The sequence below is a fragment of the Drosophila suzukii genome, chromosome 3 (assembly GCF_043229965.1).
Source record: "Drosophila suzukii chromosome 3, CBGP_Dsuzu_IsoJpt1.0, whole genome shotgun sequence".
In the NCBI taxonomy this organism is placed as follows: Eukaryota; Metazoa; Arthropoda; class Insecta; order Diptera; family Drosophilidae; genus Drosophila; species Drosophila suzukii.
This window is the reverse complement of record NC_092082.1, coordinates 50,583,883-50,611,559: the sequence shown is the minus strand read 5'-3', so window position 1 is coordinate 50,611,559 and position 27,677 is coordinate 50,583,883. Positions and strand designations below refer to the sequence as shown.

The window sequence follows — 27,677 nt, the reverse complement described above, 5'->3', positions numbered from 1 at the left end:
TACGAGTGTTGTGCGTCGAAAAGTAGACTTGGGTTGATGGTTATCCTGATATGGATGTCAATTAGCCTTTCTAGGGTCATCAACCAGAAGGAAGAAAGACTCATCGAGCGAAAGTCCTTTGGGTTGGTGTAAGAGGGATTGCCGGCTTTCGGTAAAAAATTACTTTAACGTCCAGTCAACTTGTTGGAATGTAGCTTAGAACAAGGCAGTCGTGGAAGATGGCTGTTATATGTTAAAAAAGAAAGGAAGTTAACTTCGGCAAGCCGAAGTTTGTATAGCCTTGCCGTTATAATTATTAAATTTAAAAATACAAAAAATGATATTTCCAATAGTATAAGATAATATGTCAAAAAAAAACGAAGCTATTATTTGTTTCATATATTTTTCACACCAATTTTCCGATCGTTCCTGTGGCAGCTATAAAATTTTGATAAAATTAAATTCGAAATTCAAAACTAATTAAAAAATTTTATTTCCACGCGTAGGAAGTTTTATGTTAAAAACACCGAAGCCATAATTTGTTTTATATAATTGTCCCAACAATTTTTGGATCGCGCCTATGGCAGCTATATGATATAGTCGTCCGATTTTGATAAAATAAAATTCGAAATTCAGAACTAACTAAAAAATGTTATTTCCAAGCGTAGGAGGTTTTATGTTAAAAAACACCGATGCTATAATTTGTTTCCCACCAATTTTCCGATCGCTATTATGGCAGCTATATGATATAGTCGTCTGATTTTAGTAAAATTAAATTCAAAATTCAGAACTAATTAAAAAATATTACTTCCAAGCGTAGGAGGTTATCATATATGTTAAAAATCACCGAAGCTATAATTTTTAAAAATTTTTTTTCCCGATTATTCCTATGGAAGCTATAAGATATAGTGGTCCGATCCGGCTGGTTCCGACTTATATACTACCTGCAAAAGATATAAGACTTTTGGGAAAGTTTGCGTAGAAACGGACGGACAGACGGACGTACGGACATGGCTAGATCGACTCTTCTAGTCATGCTGATAAAGAATATATAGACTTTATGGGGTCGGAAACGTCTCTTTCACTGCGTTACAAACTTCTGACTGAAATCAATATACCCTCTGCAAGGGTATAAATTTTAATTTTTTTTCCGGTTATTACTATGGGAGCCGAAAGATATAGTTGTTTGATCCGGCTGGGTCCGACTTATATACTACCTGCAGAAGAAAGAAGACTTTTGGGAAAGTTTCAGCCCGATAGCTTTAAAACTGAGAGAATAGTTTGCTTAGAAACGGACGGACACACAGACAGACGGGCATGTATATACTTTATGGGGTCGGAAACGACTTCTTCACTACGTTGCAAAATTATGACTGAAATCACAAAATGTAATGAAATTTTCAAGTAATAATTTATACCGACTGTGAGGAGTTGAATAACTCCCCACAAATAGAAGCAGCAGCAGATGGCCGGCCGCTTACCAGATACGCGGCGAATTCGCGTAGTAACGGCGCGGCGGGGAGAACGAGAGAGTTTGGAGACCAACGAAGGAGAGCGAGAGAGTTTGGAGACCAACGAAGGAGAGCGAGAGAGTTTGGAGACCAATGAAGGAGAGCGAGAGAGATTGGAGACCAAGGATGGAGATCGAGAGAGAATGGAGACTTCGCGGGCAGAGCAAGAGTGCCGTACTTTGGACTTTGGACTCTCCCGTGAACTTTGGACCGGGAGAGGAAGTGCCACATCTCGGCAGTGGAGCGGCACACAGGCGTGCCACAAGCGGCACGGGAATCAGCGGAACGGCAGCAGTGGGCGGAACATCTATTGGAAGCGGTACATAAAGGACAAGTGGGTCATCCAGGAGGCACGGACTTTGGACCCAGAGTGGAGAGATCCAGCGGGCCGTGCGCAAGAGGGAAATAACGGTGCTTGGAGGCCCTATATAAGGCCGCAGAGCGCTGGCAGCTGGATCAGTCGATCAAGAGGAGTCAAGCCTTCAAGATCAGTCAAAGTACCAAGTGAGCAAACAGTCAAGCAAGTAATCTACGAGGGAGCTACAACCAAGCGAGTCGTCGGAAGCAGCGCCGTGGGAAGCATAGAAGGAGCAAGATCGCCACGTCGAGACGTTCGGGATTAGGACATCAGGAATCTCCGAATTGAGACACAGGTGGCTGAGTTCTGAAAGGCATCACGCGGCTAAGTCAAGGCGTTTGTTTTCTAACTTTGTCACGACCACACCCTGGCGAGTCGCCCGGCGGGTCTGTCAGAGACAAGCAAAAGAGTCCTACGACGAAGAGCCGTCAGCTTGGGGAGGAAAGTTGTCTGCGACCCAGCGTACCTTGCCCGACCAAGCAGGACCTGGCGTGACGGACGAGCGGTAGATCGATTTGTGGTTTCGAAAGGCGTCAGCCTGGAGAGCCCTGCGATTACCGGCGAAGTTCCCGAGCAGCGACCGCACAGCTCCCCGAGCGCCAGAACAACGAGATACTGGCCAGAAGACAGCGCAGAGGACATCGACAGCGAAGCCAGCAGACATTTCCGGCAGCCACGTTACCATCGCCGCGCGGAGCTCATTGGGGAGCGCAGGAGCGTCGCGGACGTCACGCATTAGGGTGAAGCCGGGTGGAACGTTCGTCTGCGCTAGGCGTAAAGCGAAGTGAACCGCTAGGCAGTCTTGACTGTCAGCGCGAACTGAGCAAGAACCTAGCGGGACCGTCCGGGACAGAGCAAGGGACAGTATTGCCTCGAAAGGCGTCAGCCTGGAGAGCAAGGCTTGTTCACCCTAGTCTGAGAACGGTGACGCTTCCCTAAGCCCACAAGGCCGAATTCTCTGCGGGTCTAAGGCGCGACAAGCGACCCCGAGGCAACGCGTCGGCAAGCAAGCAGAGGCGGCCACCACGAGCGTCCCGAGACCCAGAAGCCAGAAGGAGGAGCACCAGCAGCCGGCGGAACCAGAACAAGGAGACACAGAAACCAGCATAGCCACACACCCGCTGTACCAATACCACGAGAATAAATCCCACTGTTACCATTTGAACACTTTGTTTTCTCACTGATCTACGGGCAATCACGTCATATAAATTTGGTGGGACGAACACACAATCTTCTGAGCTAGCCGCACGAATCTCGTAGCGAGCAGACATACAAAATCAACTCGTTACATCTGGCGCCCAACGTGATTGTCCCAAAAAATGGGAAAGAAGTGGATTTACCGCCTCAAGAAGGAAGACTTCGCCCATGTCGCACAGAGGCTCAACGTCGCCCTGGAGGGCAGGCTAGACGACATGAGGAAGGCACTATCGGAATACTACTCCGAAACAGAGAACGATCCACAACTCGTCGACATCTGGGCCGAGCTAGAGGCGACATACTACGACAGAGCCGGCCCAAGCATTACGTTAACGAACGCTGAAGGGGACAACCTGGTGGCAAGCCTGAGCGTTGACAACATACAGAAAGAGGCCCACAGTAGAGAATCAAGCCAAGAAAAGAAAGCAGCAGCGCTGATCCCGAGACCAAGCCAGTCGGACTATGCAAAGGTCGCTAAGCAGGTCCGCGAATGGTCGTTCAGGTTCGACGGGGCGGAAAAACCATTCGAGTTCCTGGAGCAGGTAGAATGGTCCGCCAACACGTACGGTTTGGAGCTCGATATGATCCCTCGAGCGATGCCGGAGTTGCTAAAAGGAAGGGCTTTGAAATGGTTCATCGCCAACAATAAGCAGTGGAGAACTTGGGCAGAATTCATTGAAAGTTTCCACACATATTTCCTGCCAAGAGATTTCTTCACCAGGCTGGCGGACCAGGTCCGGCAAAGGAAGCAAGGCTTCAGCGAGTCGTTCAAGGACTACATGATCGACATGCAGACGATGGTGAGGCCACTTAATTACTCCCCTAAAGAGACCCTAAGGACCATCAAGGAAAACTGCACCCCTAGTCTAAGGATCTTCCTAAGGGCATACAAAGTGTCGGACCTGGACACGCTAATGATCCTAGCCGATGAGTACGAAGAACTGGAAAAGGAACGGGAAGTCTTCGCACAGGAGAACAAGTTCTCAAAGACAAAGTCGGCGTCACCAGCACAGGTGACATGCAGGAGATGCGAGGAGGAAGATAACCAGGACACACGAGGAAACGACCAATGGTCACCACCACACCAAGCCAGACGACAGCAGGCAACAGACGCACCACGCGGAGGCCATTGGGCACCACCCCCACAGCAACAGAGACAGCCAAACAATACCTTGTGGAGGCCACCAAGCAACACACAGAGGCCACAAGATGCCACCCATATCACAGACCCGCAGGAGGCCTGTCGGAAATGCGGTGGGAACGGACACTGGGCTAGAGGATGTCGTAACCAGCGGCTGCTGTTTTGCTGGATATGCGGCAAGGTTGGTGCTAGGAGCGTCGATTGCTGCCAACGATCGGGAAATGGCCAGCGATCTCAGCCGCAGAGAGGCGAGCGGGGATCGCACAATGCCACCTCTCCAAACTAACGGGCGAGCTAATCGAGGAGGAGCAGCAGTTGTCCGCAGCTGTGATGATTGGTGGGAAAAGCTACAAAGCCACAATCGACACCGGAGCAACGGCAAGCTTCGTTAGCGAAGAATTGGCGGACAATATTGCTGCTCTAGGAAAGATTACAAGGACGAGACGGCAAGTTAGGTTGGCAGATGGAAGGTGCGGCGGAATTAATGCGCAGCTCGAGGTGGAGGTCAAATTCGGCAACAAACAAGTGACCATGAGCCTGTTGATTTTACCCGGGGTAGTGGATCCATTAGTGTTGGGATGGAACTTCCTGAAACAAGTCGGAACCGAGATAAGGTGTGCTGGACACGAAATAATAATACCAGCCAGGAACCGACACAATGGATGGCTCGAGGAAAAGCTATCAGTAGCAGTCGTTCAACAAGTAAACGAGTTGGACGATACTACAGCGTTCCTTGAAACAGAGCTGGCAGACTTCAGCACAATGTCGGGAACATCGAATATGGCAGAACACCAGATCAAAATGAAGGACGACAAGCCAATCAAGCAGAGATACTACCCAAAGAACCCAAAAATTCAAGGGGAAATCAACGCAAAGGTGGACGAGCTTCTCCAAATGGGGTTCATAGAGCATTCAAAGAGCCCATACAGCTCCCCCATCGTGATGGTGAAAAAGAAGACAGGCAAGTGGAGACTGTGTGTCGACTTCAGGCAGATCAACGCGAAGTCAGTGAAGGATGCCTACCCAATGCCCCGCATAAACTACATCCTAGATCAACTAAGAGAAGCGCGGTACATCAGCAGTTTGGACCTGAAGGATGGATACTGGCAGATCCCACTAGAAGAAAGTAGCAGGCAATATACAGCATTTACGGTACCAGGCAAAGGTCTGTTTCAGTGGAGGGTAATGCCGTTCGGACTTCACTCGGCGTCGGCAACGTTTCAGCGAGTCTTGGACCAAGTAATTGGCCCCGAGATGTCACCTCACGCATTCGCTTACCAGGATGACATAATAGTGATCGGTCGCACGCTGGAAGAACACAAAAGAAACCTGAAGGAAGTGTTCCGGCGTCTAAAGGAGGCAAATCTGAGGCTGAATCCAGAAAAATGCCAATTCTTCAAAAAGGAGCTGCTGTACCTGGGTCATCGAGTGACTAGCGAGGGAATAGGAACAGATCCAGAAAAAGTAGCCGCCATCGCCGAACTAGAACCGCCATCGACTGTCAAAGAGCTCCGGCAATACCTAGGAGTAGCGTCGTGGTACCGCCGGTTTGTACCAGATTTTTCCAGAATCGTCAAACCCCTGAACGACCTGCTGCGCAAAGGCAGTAAGTGGGAGTGGACACCAGAGCACCAGACGGCGTTTGAGGAGGTTAAGGCAAGACTCGTGGCAGATCCAGTGCTAGCATGCCCGGACTTCAGTAGAACTTTCATCCTGCAAACAGACGCCAGCGACTACGGCATCGGAGCGATACTGACCCAGGACACCGAAAAGGGCGAAAGAGTAATCTCCTACTCGAGCCGAACACTGAACGGCGCGGAGAAGAACTACTCGACAACGGAGAAGGAGTGCTTGGCGATCGTCTGGGCGATCCGGAAGCTCAGGCCATATCTGGAAGGTTACCACTTTAAGGTAGTAACCGACCACATGGCCCTGAAGTGGCTCAACAGCATCGAAAGCCCTTCAGGAAGGATCGCCAGATGGGCCCTGGAGCTACAACAGTACGACTTCGAGATAGCGTACAGAAAGGGCCAGCTAAACGTGGTGGCCGACGCATTATCAAGACAACCACTACCAGAGACGCTACGAGGAGTAAAAGAGGCATCGGCAACAATAACCTCAGGAGAGTGCAGCTGGATCAAGGACATGGGCGAAAAGATAAGGACCCAACCGCAGAAGTACCCGGACTATGTTATGGATGGTGAGACACTGTACAGAAACATACCTCACCGAGCAGGCAGTGAAGACGTCGCGTCATGGAAGATGTGCGTCCCGAAGTCACTACGAGAAACAGTGTTGAGGGAAAACCACGACGCACCGTCCGCGGGACACGTAGGAAGCCGAAGGACAATTGCACGGTTGGCAGCCCGATACTACTGGCCAGGCATGCATAGAGACGCCCGAGCCCACGTACGAAAATGCGAGATTTGCATGCGGTTTAAGCCCAATCAGATGCAGGCGGCTGGGAAGATGTTGACCCAAGTGCCGGAGGAACCATGGGCAACGGTATGTGCAGACTTCGTTGGACCCCTACCAAGATCTAAGCACGGGAATCAAATGCTGCTGGTCATGATAGACAGGTTTTCGAAATGGACGGAACTGGTGCCCCTACGCAGTGCGACGGCAGAGTCGCTCAAAAAGGCATTTAGGGAGCGCATAATCGCAAGGTACGGGGTCCCGAAGGTGGTCATAACGGACAATGGAGTACAGTTTGCAAGCCGCATATTTAAAAATTTCCTGGCTGAGATGGGTATCAGTCAACAATTCACCGCGCCATACACACCACAAGAGAATCCAACCGAACGAGCAAACAGAACGGTCAAGACCATGATTGCCCAGTTCGCAGGGCAGGACCAGAGAAACTGGGACGAGAAGTGGCCGGAGATTATGCTAGCAGTGAACACGAGCACATCGGAATCCACTGGCCATACACCGGCGTTTCTTACCCAGGGAAGGGAACCACGTCTACCCAGCAGCCTATATGATAAGGAAACCCTAGGCACGGGACGAGCTACGGAGACCCCTGAGGAAAATGCCAACAAACTAAAAGAGGTATTCGAGATCGTGCGGCGAAATATGGAAAAGGCGTCCCAGGACCAAGCCAGACACTACAATCTGAGAAGGAGGCAATGGTCACCAGCGGTGGGCGACATAGTGTGGGCCAAGGAACATCACCTGTCCAAAGCGGCCGAAGGATTCGCCGCAAAACTAGCCCCGAGGTACGATGGCCCTTACCAGGTGGTAGATTTCGTCTCTCCAGTGATCTGCAAAATTCGCCACACACAGTCAAAAAAAGAAAGGACAGTTCACGTTGGCGAGCTCAAGCAACAACAAAACGAGCAGACGGCAGAAACGTCAGGTACGAGGCGACAGGATTAGGCGTCAGGCCGAAGCGAGAGTCACCAATACGCCACACGGAAAGGACAGTCAGCGTAGCACAAGGACATGGAGAAGGATTTCACGTTGATCCAGACTGCGAGGCTACAGGATTATGCGTCAGGCCTAAGCGAGAGTCATCCACAAGCCACGCAGAAAAGATCAACCATAAGGATAGGTCGCAAGGACATGGATAAGGATTTCACGTCGATCCAGACTGCGAGGCTACAGGATTATGCGTCAGGCCTAAGCGAGAGTCATCCACAAGCCACGCAGAAAGATCAACCATAAGGATAGGTCGCAAGGACATGGATAAGGAGTTCACGTTGATCCAGTCTACAAGGCATCAGGATTCAGCGTCAGGCCTAAGCGAGAGTCATCCACACGCCACGCAGAAAGGACAATTACAAGGATAGGTCACAAGGACATGGATAAGGATAAATGAGGATCCAACCGCGAGGCATCAGGATTCAGCGTCAGGCCTAAGCGAGAGTCATCCACACGCCACGCAGAAAGGACAATTACAAGGATAGGTCACAAGGACATGGATAAGGATGAATGAGGATCCAACCGCGAGGCATCAGGATTCAGCGTCAGGCCTAAGCGAGAGTCATCCACACGCCACGCAGAAAGGACAATTACAAGGATAGGTCACAAGGACGTGGATAAGGATGAATGAGGATCCAACCGCGAGGCATCAGGATTCAGCGTCAGGCCTAAGCGAGAGTCATCCACACGCCACGCAGAAAGGACAATTACAAGGATAGGTCACAAGGACGTGGATAAGGATGGATGGGGATCCAACCGCGAGGCATCAGGATTCAGCGTCAGGCTTAAGCGAGAGTCATCCACACGCCACGCAGAAAGGACAATTACAAGGATAGGTCAGAAGGACGTGGATAAGGATGGATGGGGATCCAACCACAAGGCATCAGGATTCAGCGTCGGGCAGTTGCCAGAGTCATCCGGGTTTAGGCCAAGCGGGAAGGAAACGGTCAAGGTCGACAAAACAGTAGCGAAAGCACATCACGTACCCAAAGGACCCCGAAGGATACCCTAAGTGCGACCGAAATATACCCAAAGAACACCCCAACAACACCTCTAAAGGATACCCAAAGGACACCCGAAGGATACCCTAAGTGTGCCCAAACTATACCCGAAGGATACCCTAAGTGTTCCCAAACTATACCCGAAGGACGCCCCAACAATACCTCTAAGTGTACCCAAAGGACACCCAAAGGATACACTAGGGATGGCCCAACGATCCCCAAGGATACCTAAGGATACCCCAATAGGACTCGAAAGACACCTCAAGGATACCCCAATAATAACCCAAGGACACCAAGGATACCAACCAGGAACGCCCCGAAGCAAGGTGTAGGCCCAAGGACAACTTCCAAGAATACTCACCAAAGGTGATCAAGTCAATTACGGAACCGGGAGGTACAACGCACCGCAGCATCCAGAGGGCCACGGTGATCTGAGGGAATACAACATGTGGTTTACGAAGAAAGGGGGAAGACGGTACAGCAAAGAGAGCTGTACCGTAAGAGAGCGAGCGCCCAAAGAAAGGACATAACGGTATCGGGCAAAAGGAAGGCGCGCAACCGAGGTTTCATGTATGGGGAGCCTGGCGACGGTCGAGCACTAAAATTCAGAACATCAACATGAGCACACGCGTCACCAGAGCCGAAACACGCAGGAGGATGGCGGCCCTCCAGGAACCTCGCCCGGGGCAAGGATGGTCGGAGACCCGGCCTACCCGAGCTCCGCGGCGGGCCCTGGAGCGGACTCGAGGCGAGGACTCCGCACCGGAACCCACGGTGAGCGACGACAGCGACGTGGAGGTGATCGGCGATCCCGCCGTCGAGGAGAGAGAGTGGCGACTCCGGAAGGCGGCGGCGGGCGGTCGCATACCGCGCGGGACGACGGACGTCGGAGGAGAGGAACTCCCGAGGAGCCACTCGGAGGCGGTCTGTCGGGCCACCGAGGAGTCTCGGAAGCGGTTCCGAGACCGGGAGCCGTCGGACGAGGAGCAGCAACGGTCGACGGAGGAGGAGGCGAGAAGACAGGCGCGGCTGCGGCAGGACCACGAGGCGGCGGCGGCGCGGTGGCATGCCCGCTTGCGAGAGGCGGAAGAAGAAGAGCGGCGGCTGTGGGAGGCACAGGTGGAGGACGCGTGGGAGGTGCCACTCACCCCCAGATACGCGGCCGAGGAACGCAGCCCGAGGGACGAGGTCGAGGACGAACCACGCGCGCCATCCCCTCCGCGGTGGTTACCCGAGGTGCCACCCACTCCCCGCTACGAGGGGGAGTGGCTCACGGACGGCGACGATGGAGCACCGTTGGCCACGCCGCCGTGGAGGCCGGCCCGGCCACCCACGCCGCGATACGCGGAGCCACGACGACCTGAGGAGCAGACACCGAGCGAGGAGTCGACCGCGCAGCCGATGCCGCAACCGGAGGAGGAGGACGTCCACCAGGCAAGGGCGGACGAGCCGTCGGTGGTGCGGACGGAGGTGCCGGCCGCGCACGTGAGCCACAGCACACGGGCGTTCGAGGCCGAGGGTATGCGGTGGCGGCAGCAGACGGTGACGTGGACGTGGCCCGAGGGGCCCGCGACAGGACCGACGACGGAGGTGCCCAGGATATGGGAGGAAGGGGCACCGAAGGTGAACCCTCGAGACCCCCGGACGAGGAGCCGACAGGATGCATGGGTCCCGCCGACACCAAGCACGGGCCCGCCAACACCGGCGACGACGGCAACGACGGGGGAGGCGGAGTCACCGGAGAAAGGACCATGGGTGTGGCCCGAGCCAGCGGCCACCCAAAGGCCTCCACTCCAACGACAAAGTTCGACGCCCGGATCAACGCGCCCGCGGCCGCAGTTCATGCGGCAGGTATCGGCGCCGGAGGAAGGCGGTTGGCGCGAGGTCGCCAGGAGCGAGTGGCCGGCGGGCATTGAGGAAGCACCCGCGGTCGCGACGGCACGGCGGAAGGGCGGCAGGCGGTGCGTCCTGGTCTGCGATGGCGGGAGGAGATACCGGGTGAGGCTCGGAGTCGCGGGCATCCGGGTTTTCGCACAATAAATAAAAAAAAAAAAAATCACAAAACAACACAAGGGTTTTCCAAAACAACAAGAGAAGGGGTACGGGGCCCAGAGTTTGATTGGGGTGGCTGGAAGAAGAACGGGGCATGCATGGGCCACTCCAGCAACCTGTAAGTCGAATGGTCTTAGTCCAGGAAGAAGAAATGAACGCCAATTACTTACCTGCTGTCCCGGTTGCAAAGTGAATGCGAAGTCCTCTCCGCACCCGCTCTCGAGAGCTGCCAAAATGGAGTCCGATGCAGCCGATAGAGGACGAGTGAAGGGCGAGAGAGGACGAAAGGAGAGAGAAGGATAAGATGAGAAGGAGTAGAGGAAATGTAAAAGGAACTTACCCATGAAAAATTGCAAAATCACCACGAGCCAGGGAAGGGGGCGCCTCGATAGGCGATCGATTGGCACTGGACGATAGTGCGATCGATGGGCACACGACAATGGAAATATCGGCCAAGGTGGAAATATCGCAAACGAGCAGGTGGCAACGCCGCACCGTCGGTATCGATATGCGAATAAATATCGATCACGCACGAATGGTGTGACCAGGCGGAGGAAACATGGAAAGGAGTGAGACGCAGCAATGAGCAGCGAGCTGGGGATCGATAGCCCAGGAGTATCGATGTCCCAGTGGGAACACAGGAAATATCGGCGCGGGAGATTTAAAGTTGCTACGAGGAGGATGACCCCCGCTGTAGAAACTCAAGGGAGTTAAGAGCGTCGAGGGAGCATCGAGGGAGCAACGAGGGAGCGCCGCGGGAATCACAAGGACTCAAAGGCTAGGATAAGCAAGGAAACGCCGGAGAGTAGGAACCAGTCTTAAATGTTTCCCGAAGTAAGGGGGGAATGTGAGGAGTTGAATAACTCCCCACAAATAGAAGCAGCAGCAGATGGCCGGCCGCTTACCAGATACGCGGCGAATTCGCGTAGTAACGGCGCGGCGGGGAGAACGAGAGAGTTTGGAGACCAACGAAGGAGAGCGAGAGAGTTTGGAGACCAACGAAGGAGAGCGAGAGAGTTTGGAGACCAATGAAGGAGAGCGAGAGAGATTGGAGACCAAGGATGGAGATCGAGAGAGAATGGAGACTTCGCGGGCAGAGCAAGAGTGCCGTACTTTGGACTTTGGACTCTCCCGTGAACTTTGGACCGGGAGAGGAAGTGCCACATCTCGGCAGTGGAGCGGCACACAGGCGTGCCACAAGCGGCACGGGAATCAGCGGAACGGCAGCAGTGGGCGGAACATCTATTGGAAGCGGTACATAAAGGACAAGTGGGTCATCCAGGAGGCACGGACTTTGGACCCAGAGTGGAGAGATCCAGCGGGCCGTGCGCAAGAGGGAAATAACGGTGCTTGGAGGCCCTATATAAGGCCGCAGAGCGCTGGCAGCTGGATCAGTCGATCAAGAGGAGTCAAGCCTTCAAGATCAGTCAAAGTACCAAGTGAGCAAACAGTCAAGCAAGTAATCTACGAGGGAGCTACAACCAAGCGAGTCGTCGGAAGCAGCGCCGTGGGAAGCATAGAAGGAGCAAGATCGCCACGTCGAGACGTTCGGGATTAGGACATCAGGAATCTCCGAATTGAGACACAGGTGGCTGAGTTCTGAAAGGCATCACGCGGCTAAGTCAAGGCGTTTGTTTTCTAACTTTGTCACGACCACACCCTGGCGAGTCGCCCGGCGGGTCTGTCAGAGACAAGCAAAAGAGTCCTACGACGAAGAGCCGTCAGCTTGGGGAGGAAAGTTGTCTGCGACCCAGCGTACCTTGCCCGACCAAGCAGGACCTGGCGTGACGGACGAGCGGTAGATCGATTTGTGGTTTCGAAAGGCGTCAGCCTGGAGAGCCCTGCGATTACCGGCGAAGTTCCCGAGCAGCGACCGCACAGCTCCCCGAGCGCCAGAACAACGAGATACTGGCCAGAAGACAGCGCAGAGGACATCGACAGCGAAGCCAGCAGACATTTCCGGCAGCCACGTTACCATCGCCGCGCGGAGCTCATTGGGGAGCGCAGGAGCGTCGCGGACGTCACGCATTAGGGTGAAGCCGGGTGGAACGTTCGTCTGCGCTAGGCGTAAAGCGAAGTGAACCGCTAGGCAGTCTTGACTGTCAGCGCGAACTGAGCAAGAACCTAGCGGGACCGTCCGGGACAGAGCAAGGGACAGTATTGCCTCGAAAGGCGTCAGCCTGGAGAGCAAGGCTTGTTCACCCTAGTCTGAGAACGGTGACGCTTCCCTAAGCCCACAAGGCCGAATTCTCTGCGGGTCTAAGGCGCGACAAGCGACCCCGAGGCAACGCGTCGGCAAGCAAGCAGAGGCGGCCACCACGAGCGTCCCGAGACCCAGAAGCCAGAAGGAGGAGCACCAGCAGCCGGCGGAACCAGAACAAGGAGACACAGAAACCAGCATAGCCACACACCCGCTGTACCAATACCACGAGAATAAATCCCACTGTTACCATTTGAACACTTTGTTTTCTCACTGATCTACGGGCAATCACGTCATATAAATTTGGTGGGACGAACACACAATCTTCTGAGCTAGCCGCACGAATCTCGTAGCGAGCAGACATACAAAATCAGTTCGTTACACGACTTACACCCAAAAGGGTTAATACTGTTCATACTGTTTAATCAGTATGTAGGTCTTTTATGGCTTCTAAGAAATTATGTTGCTCATTTTAAAAGGCCTTGGGTTTGTTTCGTTACAATTTGTTCTTAGTTTATTCAAATGACTGGATGTGGTCGCCACATGTTGGAAAATTTGAATGCACGGGTGTCAGATCACCGTTACTGACTAGTAGAAAAACAAGGAAGAACGCTATAGTCGAGTACCTCGACTATCAGATACCCGTTACTCAGCTAAATGGAGACATGCAAGCAGCAAAGCGAGATTAAAATGCGCCACCTACCGGCGGTAAACAGACTTAAGCGTTACGGGCGTTAGAGTGGGCGTGGCAAATTTTTTTTTGGATCAATCTATAGGTATTGACGAGACCAATATATTTCAGTTAAAATTTTTTATCTAGCATGAAAATTGTGGGCGTCACCGGTTTGGGCGGTTTGTGGGCGTGGCAACCTTTTTTTAGGTCAATCGATAGGTATTGATAAGAGCAATACATTTCAGCTAAAATTTATCATTTATTTCATTCTATCTTTTTATTTTATTATATATCAAAAATATATATTATATCTAAACTGTAGGAGCCACAGTTTTTGACGGTTTGTGGGCGTTAGAGTGGGCGTGGCACTCTGCTCAAACAAACTTGCGTAAGAAGCTCAGGAATCTGCACGCCAAATCTCAATAGCCTAGGTCTTATAGTTTCCGAGATCTCAGCGTTCATCCGGACAGACAGACGGACATGGCTAGATCGACTCGGCTACTGATCCTGATCAAGAATATATATACTATATGGGGTCGGAAACGCTTCCTTCTGGCTGTTATATACTTTCCGACGAATCTTGTATACCCTTTTACTCTACGAGTAATGGGTATACTGATGCATAATCCAAGCTATTGCTTAGTATTGTGGGACTTGTCCCACAGGAATCAATACCACGACAGGGCAGATCCTCAGAAGAGTGGCAGTGCTGAAGGAGATTCCAGTGGAAAGCAACATGCCGTTTGGGACTTCGCTCCCTACATGGACTTACTGGCGGACTTACTCTCGCAAAGAAAGTAGGTTCTGGCCAAAAGAATTTGGTAGTACCTTTTATCCATTGTCAAGATGCTGAGCGACTTACTCCAGCATCAGCGAAACAACCCAGTCCCAAACCGCCTCCTACTCCTTAAAGGTCCCAGTTCGCTTATTGGTAAACTAAACTACCAACTTACATACATAAATAAAAACATCTGTTGAAAATTGCATTTATTATACCCGTTTCCGACCCCACAAAGTATATATATTCTTCATGAGGATTACTAGACGAGTCGATCTAGCCATGTCCGTCTGTCCGTATGAACACTGAGATCTTGGAAACTATAAGAGTTACAATACTGGGAATCGGCATGCAGATTCCTGAGATTCCTGCGCAGCGCAAGTTCGTTTTAGCAGGGTGCCACGCCCACTCTAACGCCCACAAACCGCCCAAAATTGTGGCTCCTACTCGACAATAGCGTTCTTCCTTGCTTTTATATTAATTTTTATGAACTAGCAGTCCAGTCTTTTTAAATAGATGCAAATTATTTGTTTTTCGTTTGTCAACAAACCCAGCAGAGTGACAGTAATCCCATTCTACATGCATTGCGTGTCCATTTAAAAAACTTTGGTCACACTACAAAGAACACGATTCTGATCTGATCTGATTACTAGTCTATAAAACAAACAAAACAAATAAATAAAAAAGTAAATTAAATAAAATATTACTTTTGTGTTCGTGTCTGGATAAGTCGCTCCAAAAAAATCGAATCCCAGCTCGAGTGCTACGTCAGATTCAATTTGCAAAATACTCTACCTATACTGAAATTGACTGACTATAACAGATTTCGAATTATAGCAAAACGTTTTATTTAAAAACCACTTCTTGACTATTTTCTCCAAATTAATTCGAACGCTTTCTTTTTAAATCGTATACCCCTTGATGTTCCTCAACTTTTGATATATAACACTTTTTGTCATAAACATTACTATTTGGAAGATATTGAGCGATTTAAAGTGCAACCCCTTTCAGTTCATTATGAAAAGCATTTCATTACTTACTTGAATGCCCAAAAGTATGCAACAGTAATTTGATAAGAACAAATTCTTAAAAGATATTTTTTTTAAATAAAAGTTTGTAATCGACTTAAATATTTTGTAATAAACAAATTATTAAAAGCACGAACATTTTGATGTAATGCTATTACCATAACTCTTATATGAGTATTACAGCAAAAGTAAATAGAACTCCCATTGTATAGAATTCCCAAGAGTAGAAGTCAATATGTGGGGGATGCGGTAGTGGAGAGACAAGGACCACTAGAAGCGGTCTTACCTACTGATCTAATATCTTTCCCTTTCTGTACTCGATATTCCTAAGTAATACTCGATACCCAGTTGCAACGTGAGTAAGAAAGGGCAACGCACCGCCATACTCACTCGCCGCCAGAATCTCGCAAAGTACAGTTCATTAGCACACGTATTTTTTGTAAAACCTAAGTTAAGCAGTCGATTGTGAATAAAGCATATCATCATACTATTTAAGTCAGCGTTATCTTTTCTAAAAAGAGGACGCTGCAATTTTTGGGGGCTCAACCGGGATATTGCCTACCATTCGACAGAATTTTCAATTTGGCAAAAACACGTGGAATGCGTAAGCAGAGAGCTGGTGAAACTGAGCAAATCGGCTAGATATCTTCAAATCGTCATAAGCAATTTGGCTGGAGTGTGACAAAGAAGGCTGGCGCAGAAAGTAGGCACAAGGGCCAGAACTCGCAGAACTAGCGGACGAAGTGCGAAAAGGATTAAGAGGCAGCGGATCGTGGCTGGAGATCTATCCTGCATGCGTGCAGGATTATGCAAGCGGAAGGCTGGTGCACAGATCTTGGCAGCAGACGAAAGCATCCAGAAAGTTCCAGTTGAGTTTGGAAGTCTTCATTGTATGTGTGACGCTACAAAAGCGGGAAGCGTGGGAAGGAAATACGACGACGAACAAAAGCGACATTTTGGCGGAGTCTTGTTGGAAAGTTTATTTCAAGTCTTTTGTAAAATAGTGGGGTAACATTGAAATCAAGCAGTTCTAGAGACAGGGTGGTTAATCTATTTACATTTTGCTTTTGGTACTAAATTTAAGAAAACGTTGTTTAATCTTAATAATCTACAGGACAACGTTGTAAAATGGGGAGAAGCGAGATCTTGGCATTGCGGGTTGAAGAGTTGCGTCGGAAGTTGTCGGAGTTGCGATTGGGTACGACTGGATTAAAAGCGGAATTGCAAGAGAGGTTGTTGACCTACTATGGTCTAAACTACGAGGGTGAGTCGGAAACGGAGGATAATGGTGAAGAAGGTCTATCAGTAACGTCCGCAGAAACCACTATAAATCGGCCAAACGCAGCAGGTTGGCATCCAGGACTAGGAAATGAAAGGCTGGGTAGATCATGGTTCACGTTGAAAGATGTCGAGGGCAGTGTTTCGTAGTTTTCTGGGTCGAGTTCCCCAGATATAAACCAGTGGATAGGAGAGTTGGAAGATTGTGCAGCTACAGTTGAGTGGAACCCTTTACAGTTGTTTGCGTATCCAAAACAGTTGCTTAGTGGAGCAGCAAAGATGTTTGTGCGTAGCCAGAGAAATATCAAAGACTGGGCAATCGGCTTTGGTGGAGGAGTTCGGAATCAAGTTATCCTCAGCAGAAGTTTATCGCAGGTTGGGAAAACGATAGCAGCATAAGGGTGAGTCCTTGCACGAGTTCCTTTATGCACTTATGGAAATTGTAAAGCCCATTTGTTTGGAGGAAGAAAGCTTGATCGAGTATTTCGTTGAGGGTATCCCAGATGCTAGATCAAATAAAGCAATGTACCAGACCAGAAACCTCAAGGATCTAAAGCTACAAATCGACGCGTATCAAAAATCACGTGGATCATCCAAACCAGTAAACAAGTATAATTCACAGGGTAGCAAGACGTGCACGACACAAAACAAGATCCATTAGCTGGATCAGTTAGGAAATGTTTTCGATGCGGGGATTCGTCGCACATGAAGAAAGACGGTCCCGTGAAGGAGAAATGTTTCAAATGCGATCAACCAGGACGCCGAGCAGCGCAGTGTAAAGCAGAAGTACAGGTCAAATCAGAGAGAGCAACCAATGTCGTCCAGGACGCTAAAATCGTTTCACAACCATCGCGTGAGTCCTTTTCTTCGAGCTTGGAATTTAAATCTGTGATTTGCAGGAATTCAGAATTCAAAGGACTTGTGGACACTGGTGCTTAACTGTGTTTGATGCGTAGGCGTGTGTTCTTGAAGCTAGGCGTAGGAATAGGCAGTCTGATTGGTCGTCAGAGAGTTTTGACAGGTATCGGTGAAAGTCAGGTCCTAACATTCGGAAGCTTCGTTACAAAGGTTGTTATCGATGATATCGACATGTCGTTTGAGTTTCATGTCATACCAGATGACGATATGAAGTTTGACGCAATCTTAGGCACAACAATCTTAAACAGCGTTGACATGATGGTAACCAAGTCTGGCACTATATTTTCGCCAAGAATACAAAGTGTTCAGAAAAGACCAACAACAGGATCAGACGACAACTAGGCAGGGCAAAGTACTTGTATGCAGCTAATTAGTGTATTCGAAAGTCTGTGCATGATCAGCGCGAAAGACTCTAAGACAGTTTCGGAAGTAGATTTGGATCATTTGAGTCAGGAAGTAGCTTCTGAAGTGGAGTCGTTGATTGATAATTGCAAGCCAGAAAGAAGTCTTTTTTCCCAATTCGAAATGAATATCTGGTTGACAGACGAGTTTCCTGTTTTCCAACATCCAAGAGGATTACCTTGTTGCGATCAAAAAATTGTCGATGACCAGGTTCAAGAAGGGATAATCAAGCCTAGTACATCCGAGTTTGCTTCGCCAGTGGTGCTTGTAGATAAGAAGAACGGGAAGAAGCGCTTGTGTTGCAATTACCGAAAGTTAAATGAAAATATTGTCCGAGACAACATCCAAACAGCTCAAATGGACTGTGTGATCGAAAAGCTACCTGTTTCGCAAGAATCCGAAAAGTATACATCGTTCCTAACTAAGAGTGGTTAGTATGAGTTCCTGTTTGTACCCTTCGGTATAACAAACTCTTCAGTAGTGTTTACCAGGTTTATCATGGCAGTTATGCGTGACTCAATTAAGAACGAGGATGCGGTTGTATACATGGACGATGCAATCATTTCAAACAAGAGTATCGATGAGAGCGTGCAGAAGTTGAAGCGAGTTTTGGAAGTGGCACAAGGAAATGGCTTGCGCATAAATTGGAGTAAATGTCAGGTGTTGAAGCGCAAAGTTAACTTCTTAGGCTATGTCATTGAAAACGGTACCATCAAGCCAGGTAATGCGAGAACCAAGCAGTTGCTGATTTTCCGATTCCGCGCGACGAGAAAGAAGTGCAAACATTCTTTGTGGAAGGATACGCAGTAATTGCCAAACCGTTGTCCGACATGTTGCGCAAGAAAGTGAGATTTGAGTTTCAAGACCAGCAATTAGCAGCATTTAAAAAGCTTAAAGAAGCGTTGATCAGTGGACCAGTTCTGAAGCTCTATAATCATTCGCTTGACACAGAAACTCATACCGATGCATCCAAGTTCGGATTTGGAGCTGTTTTGCTTACACGAGATTCCTGTGATAACTTGTGGCATCCAGTTTTCTACAAGAGCCGTAAAACCAAGCCATATGAGGAAAAGTATCATTCCTATGAACTGGAAGTATTTGCAGTTATTGGAGCCTTGGTAAAGTGGCGGGTGTACGTTCTAAGGAAGAACTTTAAAGTTATTACGGACTGTAACGCTTTTACCATGACCATGAAGAAGAAAGAGATTCCGCTCAGAGTGTCTAGATGGTCGATGTATCTACAAGATTTCGACTACGAAACAGAGCACAGGTCAGGTTCGAAGATGAGACATGTCGATGCGTTGAGTAGGGTGTCATGTTATACGTTGACTGACAGTTTGTTTCATCGTTTGCGGGAAGCACAGCTCCTAGATGATTGGACGAAGGTGCTCAAAAGTGCCGTTGAGACCAAAGGCTATGACGACTTCTGCATAGTGAACGAAGTTCTGTTCAAAGATGCTAATAAAAAGTTGCTAGTAGTTCCCTCACTCATGGAAACCGAGATTATCCAAAACAGTCATAAGCAAGGAGATTTCTCATCCAAGAAAACTCAGGATTAGATCGAGATGTCGTATTACATTCCGAAGCTAAAAGAGAAAGTAGCGCGAGTCGTCGATAGCTGCATAGAAAGCATCCTTGTGAATGCGACGTCACATACCATTTAGATCATGTTGGTCCGATGGAGTTAACCAAAAAACGATATAATCACATCTTCGTGATTGTAGATGCCTTTTCCAAGTACGTATGGTTGTATCCTACACGAAGGAAAGGGGTTGAAGAAGTAGTAACTTGTTTGGAGCGCCAGGCTGTTTGTTTTGGAAAACCGTATAGGATAGTGTCAGATCGTGGAGCTGCATTCACATCCCACCTGTTCAAGGAGTACTGCGATAGGGAGAAGATCCAACATTTGCTGATTGCAACAGGCGTACCAAGGGGAAACGGACAAGTAGAACGCATGCATAAAATAGTGGTTCCGATGCTCTCCAAACTAAGCCTTGAAAGCCCAGGGTGCTGGTATAAGCATATAGGTAAGGTACAGCAGATCATAAACAACACTGAGCCAAGGAGCTTTAAAGTTTCACCATTCAAACTGCTAACAGGATAAGATATGCGTATCTCAGGAGATGTCCAGCTCAAGTCATTGATACAGGATTGTTTAATTTCGGAGTTAGATGATGAACGTGACAAACTGAGGAAGGAAGCAAGGGATAACATTCAGAGCATCCAAGCGGAAAACAAGAAAGTTTTTGATGCAAAAAGAAAGGTCGAAAAGAAGTTCCAGCTAAACGATTTGGTAGCCATTAAACGCACCGAGTTTGAAATTGAAAGGAAAGTACCTAGGGCCGTAGGAAACCATGGAAGATACGAAGTTGAAAGGGTAGGAGAAGGTGATGGGCCGTATAAAACATCAACCGTCGCAGAGGTCATGAAGGCATTCGGGACGAATCCTGCGTCAGGAGGGCCGATTGTGGAATGCGGTAGTGGAGAGACAAGGACCACTAGAAGCGGTCTCACCTACTGATCTAATATCTTTCCCTTTCTGTACTCGATATTCCTAAGTAACACTCGATATTCCTAAGTTTTACTCGGTACCCAGTTGCAACGTGAGTGAAAAGTGGCAACGCACCGCCATACTCACTCGCTGCCAGAATCTCGCAAAGTACAGTTCATTAGCACACGTATTTTTTGTAAAACCTAAGTTAACCAGTCGAATGTGAATAAAGCATACCATCATACTTTTTAAGTCAGCGTTATCTTTTCTAAAAAGAGGACCCTGCATATGTTAAAAGCACAAAAGTTATAGTTTCTTAAAATTTAAAATATATATATATTTTTGTCGTTCCTATGGGTTCTATAGGATGTAGTCGTTATTTTTTTGGTGGTTCTATGGCACTCGGGGCTTCTGTCGGTTGCTCTTCTGAGACTTAACCAGGAAACGCTTTGCTCTCCAGGGCAACGCCTGTTGAAACCACAAATCGATCGACCGCTCGTCCTTCAAGACCGTACCTGCTCAGGTTTAGACAACTTTCCCCCGAGCTCATGATTCCTTGTCGCAGGGCTCTATTGTTGAACTCTGACGGACCCGCCGGCGATGTGCTAGAGTGTGGTCGTGACAATAGAAGAACCGAGTGCCTTGACTTAGCCGAGTGATGCCCTAGGACCTCAGCTACCTGTTTCTCAGGTCGAAGAGTCCTGATGTCCCAATCCCGAGAGTCTCGACGTAGCGATATTTCTCCTTGTAGGCTTCCCATGGCGCTGCTTCCGACGATTTGACTTGTGGTTGCTTACTTGCTGCTGGTTGACCGACTCTTTCTCTCTCTCTCTCTCTCTTTGATATCTAACTGATCTTGATGGATTGCCGCTGCAATTTTTGGGGAGTTTGGCTGTTTTTGGTGGCCTTTTTCTGTGGACCAGTTTTGCTCCAGCTTCCTTTGCCTCGAAGTAAAGGAGGATTCTTTTTGTCCATTTGGTCATGGCTGTCTCATTGGATCGGATTTCCCCCTCGTACACGAATGGGGGAAATGGCTTTCTCATTGGATCGGATCTCCCCCTCGAACACGAATCCATCTGCAAATGCAGTTACACCTAGGATTGGGATATTGTTGAACGTTGATGCACGAAGAACAGTAAAATCAAAAGGTAACGTAACGTTTTGGTCCCAGTTTAAAAAATGTAAGGCAAAATAAAGGAGTCAAATTTAAGTCTTGGATCCAGGAGAACACCTGAATCGTTAACTGAATATATCGGTCCAGAGACATGTTCTGATCCCAGTTCAAACCACGTACGGACTCTATACGGTCAATGTGCACTGTATACTGAGGACTCCAAACGGAAGAATAGTATTCTAAATTAGGACAGAAAAGGGAAGTAAATAATTATTTAGTAGTGTATGGATCATCAAATTCTTTAGACCATCGCTTTATAAACCCAAGAACACTCATAGCTTTATTAACAGTAGAGGTTATGTGGGAGTCAAATGTAAGTTTAGGATCTAGGAAAACACCTAAATCGTTTACTGAGTATATTCGGTCCAGGGACGTGTTCTGAAGAGAGTAACTCATGAACTTTCAGGTACCCCTATAGAAAGTTGCATTTAAAATTGGTTAAATTTGAAAGATTGTACTGACAGCATTCCTGGAACCTATTTAATTCTGACTGCATGCAGAAACCAGACTCTATAGTTTTATATGATAAACACGTGGATTATCTTGGAAACAGCGCTTTTGATTGTAACCCTCTAAGATCTAAGATATTACCATTCAAATAATTTAAAATCCTGTAAACAGATTATTTGGAAACCCGAGCTTATTCAAATTGAATAAAACAAGATAGTGGTTCACATAGTCAAAGGCCTTACCAAAATCTGTATATATAACGTGACTGCTATTTTCTGTTAAATCCGTCTATTACAGAAGATGTCAATTCGAGCAGGTTGGATGTAGTCGATCTTCGCTTAACAAAAAAATGTCAACACGTTGATATTAGAGAGGAGCACAAACCATCGAGAAATAATAATGCGTTCATATGTTTTAGGAATTGAAGACAATCTTGAAATTCCTCTATAGTTCAGGACATCCACCCTCACACCTTTTTGTGGAGTGGAATGATTCCGGATAGTAGGAAAAATAGATGATGAGATAGACAAATGAAAAAGTTTGAGAATCCATCTGGCCCAGGCTGTACAGTTTCTAAATCACTTAAGAGAAAACTTTCGGTAACTATAGGTGAAAAAATACAATTTGCCATATTTAAATGATTTGGGTAGTTAGTATTAGATCAAGAAACGAAATTTTAGGTAGTTTGGAAGAACTTAGCAAATAGATTCACAATTTCGGGATCCGTAGATGCCATCATTAAGTTTAATCGTACCGATAAGGAAAGTGCTGAAAACTTTCGCTTAGCACTAACAAAGTTATAAAACTGCTCGGATCCTTTGAAAATGGAATAGCAATGACTGTTGAGTACATTCAAATTAGTACGAGCCACCACTTTTTGTACTTTTTATAAGAGTTTGTCTTAAAGTTTCAAAGTCTTAAATATCAAAGTCTTTGCAGCGCATTCTGCCTGTTACATACTTTCCGACGAACCTAGTATACCCTTTTACTCTACGAGTTACGGGTATAAATAGCTTAGGAGTTTCATTTAGTTGAGATTTTTATAGTCACATTTTTATCATCTACGTTTAGTTTGAGCAAGTAAAGGAGAGAGGGTATCAACGCAGGGGAGACATAATGTTAGTACCAGTGTGGAATGCTATCGGTCTTCTGGCACAACAAGTGTGTCAATTCTAGATAACAGACTGTCAACATAGTCATGGACAGACAAAGGTGTAGAGACAAGTGAGTCAGTGGAAAAGGACCAAGAAATGTCAGGGAGATGGAAATCACTTGTTTTTGCCTAACCGAAGTAGGCACTTCTTGGTCACGTCGCGGGACAAGGGGACACTCTGATAGTCGATCGCGTTGCGGCAATGGTAGGGATAGTTACTGCGATGCTGGAGCACAGGCGATGCGGGAACTGCGCTGACGTTGAGCTTACGTAAATTAGCAGCTAGTTGAGATAGTGTACTAGGAGCCCTTTCCCCAGAGGTATGAAGTATAACCGCAGAGTTATGAGTTGCGTTGATATCTGATTTATTCTTAAATTGATACATGGTTATATACTACTTAGAACACGGAAGTTTAGTGTAATGAATGGTGAAATGGGACATATTCTAAAGTAGGTCAGGGAATTTTGATTATGGTAGCAGTTTGCATAGTTGGCCCGCATGTGCGGGTCGGTGTGCCGTTGAGATGGTGAGACGGTGAGATAGTGAGACATAATATGCGGATCAGCAACTCTCATCTGCAGTGGGTGCTATCGAGCGCCTGGTAGTGTTCCCAACTTGGCTCCTGCTTGATTTGTTGGGTGCTGTTCATGTTGAGCACCTTTGGGTACGAACATTCTCCCCCAATTTGAGGGGTACTCTCAATTATGAGGTGATGTCGGTCAGCCCTTGGCCGAAAATTATAGAAAGCAGACAACAAACCGTGAGGATCTTTCCTTCAGCCTCGTAGGTACATGTTTATAATTAAAGTCCTTCATATCTTCATAATGCTGCTTAATGCTCAGTGTCGCTAGTTTTTGATTGACTACATATATCTTCAGGCTCTGTTACTTTATGATCCATTATTTCTAAGTTCGTAACATGAATCCCTTCTTCATCGAAAGAAATCTCATTCTGCTTTTTGCTATCTTCTATATCAAATTGGTTATTATTCACCGGATTTTCATCTTTCGTTGGCTCATAAGCAGAGTTCGGTCCTGCAAGATCGTCTACGTTTTCTTCTGAAGTAGGGTTGATTTCCGTATCAGATGAGGTTTATTTTATTGAGAAAACTTATGACTACATAACCAAGCTTTGTGCCTTGCGCCATAGGTCTATTATTTCCCAGTTTAAGAAGTTCACCGGTCATTAAACGAGGATGTACACCAGCCCCGAAGTTTAGGTCAATGGGTCCAGGTTGCCGAATGTCACGACCTGCTAGCAGCAGTGCCTCGGGAATATTAAGATCCTTTTCAATCGGTAATGACGGTTGTTTTGTAATGACTGTGAAAATAATAAGTACCTCTACGAGTCTTTCAAAACCGGACGAGAGCTTTATTGTTGATCTAATTGTTGTTGTTATTTTTCCTACGATTCTAAATATTTCAATCACTTTCCTTAAGAGTTAGCAAATCAGCCATCCTCCTTGAGATAAGATTCACTTGTGATCCAGAATCTATTATAGCGTGACATGTTTGTAGTTGACTGGTTGGCCCTTGTAATGATACCTTGGCGGTCGCGAGCAGAACATATCCTCTAGGGTTGTCGTAGCGGGCAATAGTTACTGCGCCGGACACTGGGTTGCTAGGCGGTCCTTGGTGTAACAGTGAGTGATGCCGTTGCTGGCAGACTCGACAAGTGGTCGGTGATCCACAGTTTTCAACCTTATGAACTGTAGACAAACAATTTGTGCATGCTCCTACTTGAATAATGGCTTGGCGCCGTGCTTTGGTATCCATTTGCTGGACACGGCTGCACGCTCTAAGATTATGTTGTCCTAGGTGACAAATCTTACAGCTCTCTTCGTTGTGAACTGACTGATGGCGGAGTGTTGCTGTACGTTGAGCGCTTATCGTCTCTAGCATGCAAGCGTGCCGCTCAATAATCTTCAGTACACTCCTTAACGATGGAATTTCCGTTGGTGCATACGCTGAATTTTCCTCTTCTTCTTTCTTCTGATAATAAAACACAGGATTGGATTCCAGGATTTTGTGCTGATATCGAGGCTTTTAAGGGTACTCAAAGTCTTTCACACTGTGTCATGTAGTGCTCGAAGTGCTTGTGCATACCCGTTAATGGGCATATAATCGACGATTTCTCCTATTGCAGCAAAGACTAATATATGGCCGTCTTGGTACCTGTGATTTAGAATATTGAGAAGATTGTGTCTGTAAAAATGCTTCTTGCTTCACCGCGGAGTGAGTCTTGTAGAATATGCAGCTTCTGGTTGGCTGAGTATGGTTTATTATGATGAGTTGACTAACGGGTCCATTGGGTTGCTCTAGATTCGCCGAGGTGCCCTTTGAGGACCGCTTGCTGACGCGTTGTTGTCTTTAAATTCCTGCTGATATCTTTCGACCAGCTCCGTTAATACTGTTGGTCTTGAGGCGTACTCATCTCCAGTGGGTAATGCCACTTGCTGGACTTCTTCGTCTACGTCGCAAAACTTCTACCAGGGATCATTTAACTGGCTTATCTTACCGGAATAATAGCCGTTTCGGTGGCGTCATTCGACCGAATCCTTCTCAGAACTTTCTATGAGCGGTTGGATCCGTCCTTCTAGCTCATTTTGGTTGTCTAGTACTCGATTGCGTAAATCGATTCTTGTATGAATTGTTTCCTCTATGAATGAAGTTGACACAATGTGGTAAGTTAAAACTCGTGTTTTGGAAACGAAGAGTCCTAAGAAGCCGGATAAAGCTGTGTGTCCTGTGAAGCTGGATGAAGCTTTGAATCCTGTGAAGCTGGATTAAGCTGACGATCCTGTGAGGTTGGATGCGCTGAGTATCCTGTGAAGCTGGATATAGATGGGTATCCTGTGAAGCTGGACGAAGCTGTGAATCCTGTGAAGCTGGATTAAGTTGAGTATCCTGTGAAGCTGGATTAAGCTGACGATCCTGTGAAGCTGGATTAAGCTGCGTATCCTGTGAAGCTGGATGAGCTACGGTTCCCAGGGCGGGTGGATGTAGTTGGAAATTAACGGTACTTCTCACCAGTTAGAGGTTCAGATTTTAATTGGAAGGGGGTTCCTGGAGTGTTATCCGTTGTTGGTAAAGGATCACGTCGGGGTCACCAATGTTTGTGCCTAACCGAAGTAGACACTTCTGGGTCACGACGCGGGACAAGGGGGTAGTGAGATGGCAATGGTAACAATGGTTACTGCGATCACAGGTGATGCGGGAACGCATTGGGAGGTCAATGTGCCGTTGAGTCGGTGAGACTGTGAGGTAGTGAGACATAATATGCTGATCAGCAATTCTCATCTGCCGTGGGTGCACTTGGCTATTGGTTGATTTGTTGGGTGCTGGTCATGTTAAGCACCCTTGGGTACGAATACCCAAAGCAATCAATAAATCCCTGTTGGAAAGATGAGACAGAACAGTTTTTGTTGCATACAAATGTTGCTCATAATATGTGACCGTGCCGAGACCTGTTCCTAGCATCCCTATCATGGAGAATATAGTAGCTTTACCAGCAGAACATATCTACGGCAAGCAGTAAGCTTTAAATTATAAATATATTTTCGTAGATCCTACATTATTACGAAGAAAAATTCTACAAAAGTTTTTAATTTGGGATTGAGAGATAAGTAGTAACGTTTGTCAATGTTACGTTATCCATTGAAACGTTTGACTTTAATTGCAGTTCAAGATGGATGAAACACCCATTCTCAAACTTTTCAGTGCATTTTCTCAGAATTTTGTAGGGAAATATTGTCGTGAATAAGTTTGAAAACCGCCAACATGATTTTTAAGCATTCATTCAGGTAATTTGATGGTCTAACACAGTGTTATCACTTGACAAATACATGTACCAATTGGTCTTAATGTTACTCAAGGAGTAAAAGGGTATATTGCATTCGTTGGGATAATTTTACCTTGTGGAAGGAAGCTCTTCCGACCCTATAAAGAATATATATTCTTGATCAGGACCATTAGCCGAGTCGAATTTGCCACTTCCGTCTGTCTTTCCGTACGTCCGTACGTCCTTCAGTCCGACCGTCCTTTTGTCGGCATGAACGATGTGATCTCGGAAACTATAAAAGCTAGAATGTTGGGACTCTTTCGAATCGCAAGATTTTTTCAGTAGGATGATTTGTTTATCAATACCTATCTACCTATCTCCAAGTTATTAAGATCGGACCATGCTTTGCTGATTTAGCTAAGTAACCGGTATTTGATAGTCAAGACACATGTTTCTTATTTATAGGCGTGTGTTATATCTGGTGAATCTGGAGCTGGAAAAACTGAGACAACAAAATTTATACTACAGTACTTGTGCACAATCACTTCAAACATTTCTTCCTGGATACAACAGCAGATTTTGGAGGCTAACACAATTTTGGAAGCGTTTGGTAAGTAGAAATGTTTCAATATGCAAATTGTTTTTAAAAGAATGCAAGAAGTTATTTTCAGAAGTTTGTAACGCATTGA

General features: G+C 47.3%; 2 protein-coding genes across 14 annotated transcripts in view; both read left to right on the top strand.

Moving 5' to 3' along the window:
- Nucleotides 1-12,632, top strand: part of LOC139352937 (uncharacterized) — a 77,376-nt gene extending 64,744 nt beyond the window's left edge. The window contains exon 2 of the mRNA XM_070995772.1: nt 11,243-12,632. Coding sequence (XP_070851873.1) covers nt 11,552-12,220 — 669 coding nt within the window. The 5' untranslated portion in view covers nt 11,243-11,551 and the 3' untranslated portion in view covers nt 12,221-12,632. The remainder of the gene's footprint in view (nt 1-11,242) is intronic.
- Myo81F (Myosin 81F) overlaps nt 1-27,677 on the top strand; it is a 2,624,640-nt gene that overhangs the window by 628,054 nt on the left and 1,968,909 nt on the right. For 12 of the 13 annotated variants that reach the window (XM_070995759.1, XM_070995757.1, XM_070995758.1 and 9 more), the window contains one exon: nt 27,454-27,598. The exons of the other annotated variant lie outside the window; for it this stretch is intronic. In XM_070995759.1, coding sequence (XP_070851860.1) covers nt 27,454-27,598 — 145 coding nt within the window. The remainder of the gene's footprint in view (nt 1-27,453; nt 27,599-27,677) is intronic. 13 annotated transcript variants of the gene reach the window in all.